At 38.7% G+C, this 10,315-nt stretch overlaps 1 protein-coding gene across 1 annotated transcript; it reads right to left on the bottom strand.

Moving 5' to 3' along the window:
* Positions 1-465: 465 nt before the first annotated feature.
* On the bottom strand, positions 466-9,750 carry LOC108986514 (protein NETWORKED 1D-like). Its single transcript, XM_018959162.2, has 5 exons — positions 9,513-9,750; positions 9,045-9,117; positions 8,774-8,924; positions 3,090-7,345; positions 466-1,941 (listed from the first exon to the last, which is right to left on the bottom strand). Exons 3-5 carry the CDS (start codon positions 8,874-8,876, stop codon positions 739-741), a joined length of 5,562 nt encoding a protein of 1,853 aa, XP_018814707.1. The 5' UTR covers positions 8,877-8,924; positions 9,045-9,117; positions 9,513-9,750; the 3' UTR covers positions 466-738.
* Positions 9,751-10,315: the final 565 nt, after the last annotated feature.

Below are 10,315 nucleotides of genomic sequence, written 5' to 3'. Positions count from 1 at the left end.
TAAAACTCACTATCCTCCTCTTTCTAGAATTTCCAATGGGCATCGCATTGTCGACCATCACAATCTTTGGTGGTGCCCCTTCAAATTCTTATTGATATGCATGCGTAAATTTACTATTTTTCAATTCTCATTTAATGTCAAGAAATGATATTTGTAAGTATACAAGCATCGTATAATTTTTTTTAAAAAAATAAATAAATACGATATTTATATAAAAAAATTAATTTTTTAATAACAAACTCTACTCTTTTTCAAAATGATTGTGCAACACTTGCATACTCCACGACACGACTGTATGTAATATTATTCGTAGTACTGCCACGTTAGCATGTGTACTGTGTCCGTGCATAGACCCGTGTATGTAGCAGGTCTCAAATCATATACATCAATAGTATACAGAAACAGCCTGAGATCAGAGAGAGAGAGAGAGAGAGAGAGAGAGAGGGGTCTTGTCTCTTTTAGAAGTTTTGAGAGATGGCCCTTCATCGGCACAAGTTTTGAGAGATTTTTCTTGAGAAAATATCAACCGAGAACAGAATTAGTTGCCTCGAAGAAGATACTTTTTCAGGGACACCCAAGTTGAGTATACAAAATAGAAAAATAGGAGTAGAGTGTCGTCCCTAAAATTAGATACTTCTGAAATTTACAGCAGGGATCTGTGCATGGAACTCTATGAACAATGCAACTAATGTCTCATTTCTTTATCCTGATTATATGCTAACATAAATGTAATTGCTTTCAATCTCCCTTTGTTGGAGGTCGGACGCAAGCACAAAAAGGCGCCTTCTTTCGCTTCTGCTTTGCTCTTGATCCACCACCATAGAGATAATCTTGCAGAACAACTCTAGGCTTTCGTTCACTGATTCTTGTTTTTCGTCGGATTTCTTTCTCATCATCAAGCTTTAGGAGAAGAAACTGTATTTTCTGCACCTCCAACTGCAACCGTCCAATTTTTTCGGAACCTCTTCGTGCCTGTTCTGAGATTCTCCTCCTCCTCACATTCACACTCTCATCTGAGTCTGTTGCAGAAACTCCACTGAAGGAGCGGGAACCATTTTCAACAGTCTTCACTAATTTGCGATTTACATCAAACAACTTCGTGATGGACTCTTCAGCTTGATCCAACTGCCCAACGACTGGACCATATTCAATAACTTTGCCGCCCTTCCTGCTCTTCTCAGTATTCCCTACCTTCCTCTTCAAATCTTCCACAGTTATTTGAAGGTTTGCCAACTTTTGTGCATCAGAATCTAGTCTTTCTAAAATCTTCCTCTTGTTCCCTTCTTGACGGGGCTCAGCAAGTCCTCCAGCTATTTCTAATTTGTCCACGGCCAGCTCCTTTTCAAGAAATGAGTCTGAAGAAGCGCGTGAAGAATTGCGTTTGAATGGTTGATTCTGATTGTGGGCGAGTGCCGTAGCCACCTTCTGTGCCTTGCCAATCCTCTGGTCAAAGCTGCCGTCTCGATCGGTGGTTTCCCATAACTCAATCATCCGATCAGCCTCTACAATTTCTCTCCTGCTTATCCCATATGGTGAACACTCAGAACTCTGATCAAGCATGATGTCTTTAGTCAGAGCTTCATTCCTTGCTTCAGAGACTTTGCGTGTCCGCATCCCCATCTTGAGCTCATTACCGTGCGCATCCCCCAGTTCCTCTTCAGCTAGGTGTAGAGTTACGGGCTTGCTGATTTGAACATTTTCTTCACACAAACGACTTTGAAGTTTCAATTCTTCAATTTCTTGCATTGCAGCCTCTAGCTTGGCATTAGCATTTAGGTGTTCCAGCGTTGCATGCCTTTCCATTTCCACCACTGCCTTTTCAATAGATTTCATCCTTCTTTGCAAATCCTGCAAGTCCGAAAATCCATCTGGCGCCATGGTAATCCGATCCCCATACATTGGTTGATAGCTTGTATGTGGGTGGGTGACCAAATGAGCATCCTGCAGACAAATGGAAAATAAACCGTGGGGAGTTAGAATTTTCCCTCGCTGGATGTGGAATTAAATAAATAAAACAGTTTATTAGTTTTGAAGAATAAAAATCTATCTTTAATCAATAATTATCCTCCACAGTTTTTATATTCTAAACCATTGCATAATTGATTAATTTATAATGCCTATAAAAAGTTCCCTCTTGATGAATTTGACGAGACACCGTTCATTATTTAAAAAAATATAAATAATTATTCAAAATAATATTAAAACTCCAACAGAATCAGTTGCCATTGTCTATGGTAAATTATTATTTGCAACTAAACTAAATCAATCATGAAAGGGGAACCCTAAACCATATTACTGGATGCGGTCGAAGGAAGTGGCAAGCGATACGTAGCAAGGTGGCTTATGTATTTAGACAAGGCTAAGATCACCATTTTGATTTGTTTTCTTCTTCTCCACTTTATCTGCCCTGTGTCACTCAAATTGTAATGTATGCTAATTTTTTTAGAGAAGAACTCTCTTAAAATATTATTTCAGTGCATGAAATCATAAAATCAATTTAAAATCTATCAAATATGACCCAAAACATTTACAAATTTACATATGGTCAATTAATCCTCCAGGATAAGCTGGCTCCAAACTGAAAATAAGCAATGGACATTACATAAGACCAAAAACAACATGGTAGAGTTGGGGAGGCGGGGGGGTGTTGGGGGAAAGAGAAAAAGATAACCATGTCATGAGATGTGAAATGATCATAAAGCAGCAGCTGCCTAAAGCCCCGGAAAACATATATAGAATTTAAGCAGCTCATTGAACAAAGACTTGAAACATGCAAATGATGCTAGTAAGAAAGTTTAAGGAGCACAGATGATAGGAGCTATCACAAAGGACACACGTAACACTTCTATGAAAGAACTCTTGTAGCATGTTCAATTGAAGCTTTAAGAACTAATACACGATAAAAATAGAAATTAAAGAAATAAATTAAAAATCGGGGCAAGATCAATCCAATTCTGCCAATTCATATGGTATGCAGAAAAAGATGAGCCAATTTGTAGTTTGAAGCATTTATGAAACAGTTAGTATCATCTTGTTCTCACAACAAGTTAACAACTGAATTTCAGCAGTGTAGAATAGATGGTAATTACCTTTGCCTTTTCATTTTGAGCTGCATGAAGCCTATAATTAGAAAGTGTGTGTTTCTCTAGAGAGGATATGCAATCTTTAACTGAGATGACAGCAGGGGTATAAGCTGCCAACTGAGCATGTAGTCCTCCGTTTTCACCTTCCAAGGAGCTAACTCTTTCTTTCAGCAATTCAATCTCTATGTCTTTGGAGATGCTCATATTTTCAAGGTTCTCACATGCAATAGTTAGCTCTTGAATTCTTCCTTCAAACAACACTTCACAGACACTCGAGATTTGCAGCTCAGTAAAAGATGTGGCAGCCTGAGTCTCCCACAGTGCAATCTCATCTCCTCCCTTTTGCAGTTCAGAACTTAGGCTTTCCTCCCTAGTTTTAGCTTCCCTAAGTTCTTCATGCAATCTGCATAGGTCAGACTCTAATTTCTGATTCACTTCACGTAAGCATCCCATATCCTGACTCTGATGATCATTCTCTGCAGATAATTTCAGAATCTGCTTCTCTTGATCTTTGAGTATCACTTGACCCTCCTCATACTTATTCTTCAGATCCTCCACCAATTTATGTAACTCTATTTTCTCATTTGTAATCGCATTGAACATCAGCTCTGCTTCCAAAAGCTTACTTTCCTTCTGAGATATTAGATCCTTCCCATTTGCAATTTCGAATCTTAATTGATCACTAATAGATTTAAGTAACACAAGCTCATTTTCTGACTTATTCAATGACTCCTTGTATTTAAAATTATCATCTTCCACATCTTCTAATTTCCCTTCCATTAACCTTACTTTCCCTTCAAGGTCATTATTCATAGAATGAAGTTTATCCAGTTCTTCAGTGAGCTTTTTCAGTTCCACAATTTTTTCGAAGGTGATATTACGAAGAATCAGAGAAAGATTGCTCTCTGACATTATGTCACCATATAAGACCCAGTTTGCTTCATCTAGGTTACGTTTTTCTTCCACCAAGTCAAATGCTTCCTTAATCAAGGATATTTTGTCTTCAAGTACCTTGAAATTATCTTCCTGTAAGTTTTGGTTCGCTCTTTGCAAGTCCAACAACTGCCCCTGCAGATTCTCTATTTCAGTTTTCAATACCTCCTTTCCCTGATCCCCCTCCATCACTTTCAACCTAAATTCTTCATTCATTCCCAAAATCTTTTGAATCTCCATCTGCAACACAGATAACTGGTCAGACTGAATCCTGAACTCCCATGCAAGGGTGTCCCTTTCTGTCACAAGATGTATTGCATCTACTTTCAGTTGCCCCAACAGTGTGACAAGAACTGACTTTTCAATCAGCAGCTGCTGATTTTCATCACTACTCCTGAAGAAAGAACCTTGCATCTCTTGAAGCTTGCACACTATGTGGCTCAGAAGCACTTCATCTTGGTTAATATTATCATCAAAGCGATGGTCCACGTCAATGTCAAGAGTTTTTAAAACTCGATATAGCCCCATTCTTAGTTTTTTAGTTTGACCAAACAAGGATTTTACTTCCATCTGTTGTTCAAGATTGTCATGCTCTAGTTCAGAAATCAGTTTCTCTGATAGTCTGGATGTCTCCAAGAGATTTTGGCACTCCATCAATATAGAAATGGTTTCTTTTTCAAGATCATGTACACTTCTCTGCAAGATGAAGATTTCAATCTGAGCACTGACAGCTTTGTCTAGCTCCTCTTCATATTCTTTCTTCCTGCACTGGCCTTCTTCTTCTAGAACATGGATCTGTAATTCCATGCCAGCCAACCGGGTCTCACTTAACCTTGAAAGGCTGGCATGCTCTTGCTGTGCAGTATCCAAGGAAGCCTGCAGTTCCTCTACTTTACAAAGTGCAGATTCTCTCTCATTCTCAAGAACTGTGTGCTTGTATTCTAGTTCTGTGAATCTTTTCTCTAGATCTTCTAATCTTAGCTTAGTGATTTCCAACTGAGAAACTAAGTTTTCACGCTCGGTGATCAGGCCAGACTTCTCATTATCAAGCAACAGGCACGAGTCTTCTAAGCTCTTGAATTTCACCCTTAATACTTCAAGTTCAGCACTTGCATCAGAAAGGGAATTCTCCAGAAAGTTGTTTTTCTCTGAGAGTTTTTCCAAATTTACAGTTGCAATCTGTAACTGAGAAATAAGGGTGGCCTTCTCAGCTACAAGAGTGGATTTCTCTCCCAAAAGAGATTCACAGGATTCTTCCAATGCTTTTACTTGCTCTCCAACCCCTTGTAGCTCAACATTCAAATCTAGGTGGGAATTCTCCAAAACAGCATTTTTCTCTTTAAGTTTCTCCATAATTCCCAACTTTTCCAACAGTGCAACTTTTTCACTTCTATCTGCCTCACATATCTCTTTTAGTTTTGAGTTCTCATCCTGTAATTCCTTCACAGATGATTCAAAGTATTCTGGATCATAGCCTACCGACTCCACCTGTCCCAGCACAGCCCAGTGTTTCTTGTTCAGCTCATTAAGTTCCTCTTTCAGACAGTATATTTCTTGCTGAAGAGCATTTCTTTGGTCCACTCGAAGTTCAACCTCATCTTCGAGTTTACCTATAGTCTCCCTCAAACTTATGACTTCATCTTGCAAATTTTTAATTGACACAGCTGAAGACAAATTGAGTTCATTCAGGCTCTTGTTCTCCTCCTTGACCCTCTGGACTTCATCCTCCAAACCCTGATTACAAGTTTCCATGTCCTTCAGAATTTCAGCCCTGTTTTGAAGTTCTGCAGCCAGAGATCTCAGTTCTTCCTGAGATTGAGAATGTAAATGCTGCAGAGTTTGGAAAGCAGTTTCAGCCTCCACAAATCGCAAACGCTCTTCCTGTATGCAAGTCCAAAGTCTACCTAATTCTTTCCTCTTCTCCGTAAGTTCTTCAGTTTGAAACCCCATCTTCTCCACCAAAGACTCCAACTCAGACTGCAGAGTCTGATTTGATTTCTCTAACAGAAGACACCTTTCTTCAGCAGCCTTGAACTTTGCAACTCCATCATCTATCTCACAAGTTAGCCTCTGAGCCTCTTCCTGTGAATGAGAGATTTTATGCTCCAGATTTGCGATAGTCTCCAAGCATTGCTGGTACCGGCGGGCAGCAGCTTCCCTCTCTTCGGTTAATCTGGCAAGTTCTTGTCTCAGGGTCTCAACTTCAGTTTGAGATTTATTGGCTCTTTCATTAATCCTTCTGGCATTCTCTTCTGCGTGCAGTAATTTCTCCTCCAAGTTCAATAGCGTGTCCGAACACTGTTTGTATTGAGCAAGGGCAGCTTCTTTCTCACCTTCTACTCTAACAAGTTCTTGCTCTATACTTTTAGCTTCAGCTTCAGCTTTACTAACTCGCTCATCAAGTTCTCCAGCATCCTTTTGGGCTCGAGAGACTTCAACCTCCAAATTATATATCCTATCTATACACTGCTGGTACTGAAGAAGACTAGCTTCCCTTTGTGACTCTAATTTGGCAAGGGCTTCCTTCAAAGTCTGAACTTCAGCCTCTGCTTGACTGGCTCGTTGACTAGATCCCCTGGAATCCTCTTGCACACGAGAGACTTCTGATTCTAAAGCAGATGATCTCTCTATACTCTGTTGATACTGAAGTAGACCAGCCTCCTTTCCAGATTCTAATTTAGCAAGAGTTTTCTTTAAGGACAAAACTACTGTCTCAGCTTTACCCACTTGCTCAGACTCGGAAAGAACTCGAGACTTTATATGATCACTCCCATTGTTTTGCACGCTTTGTTCTTTCTCCTCTGCATCATGAAAATTAAGGCCTTTTCTTGCCTTCCCTTCTGAATACTTTGCACGACTCACAGCTTCTCCAGACTCAAACGACTCATCAAGCTGTTTTGAACCCTTTCTGCTTGTTACAGTATCAGGATCTTCAGTAAAATCTCCATTCCTCTTGAAAGCATGGGAATGAGATGAAGAAAGTCCCAAAGCATCTTTTTTCAGCTCACCTGGGTCAAAAATTACACGAATAGGGGATATCTCAGGTGTTTGAGGATCAGTCTCGTTAGCAGAAGACCCTGCAGGTGAGTCCTCGGCAAGTACCAATGGAACTTGGTTTGGAAATGCTTCTGCCATACTCTTATGAGCCTGGTGTAGCACTCCGGTCACATGGTCATATCTTTCAGCCAATGCACGGTATGCTCGGTAAAACTCTTCGACTATCTTCATAAGCTCCGGTCGTTTCTTATAATACATCTCTGCCCTCATTGCAAAAGAATCTGCATCTTCTTCAATAAGCTTGATCATTTGTTTGACTTTGGTATCCATATCTGTTCAACCAGAAAATAAATCTTTCAATTGGAGAGAGAGTGAAAGAGAGAATTAAATGATGGACAAGGTGACATTTGGAAATAATCGAGATTAATTTAGAATGACAATTCTACTATGATCAATGATTGTCATTCATTTGTTCCATCTTTACACGTCGCATGGAACTGTCTTTTATTAACAGTTATAAATATAAGGTCAATTGATTACATATTTGGTTCTGCAGAATGATCTGGAGGCCTGGGATTCATCTGCAAATAACCTAGGAAAGTTAAAAAATACAAGGACTCGTAGAACGGTAAAGTTGAGGTCATTTTTCTAATTAAGCATGCAAACCTTTGCTTGAGAGCAAGAAGAGCAGTATGCAAACAAATACATTAACTTTGATCGTGTCTACAATGAAGTAAATCATATATATAGTGAAAAAGACAGGTAACTTAATAGCAGAAATGGATTGAATTAGTTTCCCTACGAATTCCTATGAGCCACTTTCCTTAGGGGATACACTTAATCATAGCCCATTTATTTCAGACAATTGGTAAGGATTCTTTAATATGCTTGCCATATGTTGTTTCCAGCTAAGCTATGGGGATTAGTGGTTCATCAAAATGGTATGCGGTGTTCATGGCTAGAGGGAGAAAATATGAGAAAGTAGTTAAGAGCTCAACCCTAGAGCATCAGGCTTTTCCATTTGTATTTGACAAGCACACAACAGTCCTTCCATATTTTTATGATAAGTAATCAATCATTTTATTAATAAGGCAATGCATAGCCCAAGTATAGGGGTGTCGTTTACAAGAAAAACACCTTGCTAGAAGTTTGAAGCATGAACATTAAGTCCATTAAAATCTATCACTTGGGCCCAAAGGAACAAGGTGTTAAAGAAAGAGTTTTTGCTTTCATCTGTGGTCCGCTGAAAAAAATCAAAGCTTCTGTTATTCGATTCCCTCCAGATGAACCATAGTAAACATATGGGAGCCATCTTCCATATTGCTGCAATTTGTGGCCAGACGTAGAGGACTCTCCAACTGGCCTTCCATATATTACTCACTAAACTAGCTGTTTCCGCAGCAAAGCTAATGGTGCCATGTGCATCACATATGCAACCCACTCAATCAAGGCAAAATTGAATATGAAAGCAAGAGAATCAGATTTGTCATCAGAACCGAGATGACAACAACAACAAAAAAGAATTTAAAGTCAAAGTCATGTAAAATCCTCCGCAAATTTCTTCAATGCATAAAAAAATCACGGTATAACCTCACAAATTAATGACCCATTTAAGCATTTTCCTTCTCTTTAACTTCTGCGAATGGAAGGATTGAAGTGCCAAATTGTAAAATGGTCTCTCTAAATTCTGGAGATCTAGCGCCCATTTTTCGTACCTCCAGTAATAATGCAAACAAAAATTGAAACGAAACAAGCAGTACCTGTGAGATTCTCCTGAAGCCATTTTGAGTTTTTAGGGCTTATGTGGCTGTCCCACCACCAAGAATACTTGCGTTTTGAATCAGGTTGCGACAGGGTTGCCATGACTCCAGCCAAGAACACCACTTCTCTTATTATCTGCTCTCAGTCCAACTGAAAACCCAAGAAGAATCCGAAATATGAAACCAGAACCAGATATATAATTTATTAGCAGGATAAAGAGCTACGAGAGATCGGGTTTAAGGAAATGATCAGAATCAGCACGCAAATTACCTGATCAACTGAACTCCAGTCCAAAAATCATGCACAAAAAGCAACTGCTCTCCCTCGGAATTGTTCAAGCTACCTGATTACCGACACATTACCAGATCAAAGAAAGAAAACAAAAGGATCATGTTAAAATATGCATGATAAAAAACTATACAATTTTACATGCTTCAGAATATTATAAATATAAACATCTGTTCGATTCGAAAAAGACATGAGGATGCATACAAAAGCACTTTTTTTTTTTCAGCTCAACCTGATAAACTAAAAACTGATCAGAAACAACTTGAAGGATACAACTCCATGAATCCAACTCCATGAATCCAAAAGTAAAGTAGATACTTTCTAAAAACCCAGTACATATATATAAACAGACAAGAGAGGCAACCACAAGAGCAAGGTTTACATGTGAAGGATACACATGGGAGTAGATTTTCCAAGTAAAAGTGATAATTCAGAGATTAAAAGACTTACCACAAATATTTAGACTCTGGGTTTGGTTTGGATTAGCTTCTGCTACATCAGCACCATCAGCTGCCTTTCCTCCTTCACTCTCAAGTCTCAACCCATGTTAGTTGGATCTTTATGTCTTCTCTACCTCATACTCTCCCTCTCTCTCTCGTGCTGTATGCTTTTTATGGCGAGTTACGGTCCTTTTCTGAAGTTTGATAAGCGAGAACTGTAAAAGTAGAAAGCAAACGAAAAAAAGTTGGAGACAAACCACAAACAAAATAATAAATTATTTTTTTCGATAGGAATAAATCTATAATGGGCGATTTTTCCCATAACAGGAGTAAATATTCCTGAATTTTAGCTTTTTATTAGTTGAAAAATCGTAGATTGTGGAACAGAGGACTGAAACTACAAGGTGTCAAAAAGATTGTTTCTGTGAATAATTCTTACGTACATTTCTTCTCCAAGTCAGGAGGTAGTATATTGATACAATTATATCCTTACAAAGAAAGGAAACAACATATTCTAAGGGAAACTAAATATTCTTACGTTTAAACACAAGATTAGTCAACTGACCAGACTTCTAGGAATAATTACAAAATCAATTACACCTCATGTACAGCTCATGCGAACACTCCCCCTCAAGTTGGAGCATAGATATATATCATGTCCAACTTGTCGATTATACTATGAAATACCTTTCTTGAAACTGCTTTCGTGAGCATATCCGCTAATTGGCTTTCAGACTGAACAAATGAAAATTGTATAATCTTTTGATCAAGGTTCTCCTTGATGAAATAACGATCAACTTCAACATGTTTGGT

The sequence above is a fragment of the Juglans regia genome, chromosome 8 (assembly GCF_001411555.2).
Source record: "Juglans regia cultivar Chandler chromosome 8, Walnut 2.0, whole genome shotgun sequence".
NCBI lineage: Eukaryota > Viridiplantae > Streptophyta > Magnoliopsida > Fagales > Juglandaceae > Juglans > Juglans regia.
Note: the sequence above shows the minus strand (reverse complement) of the source record. Positions and strands in the feature narration are given on the sequence as shown.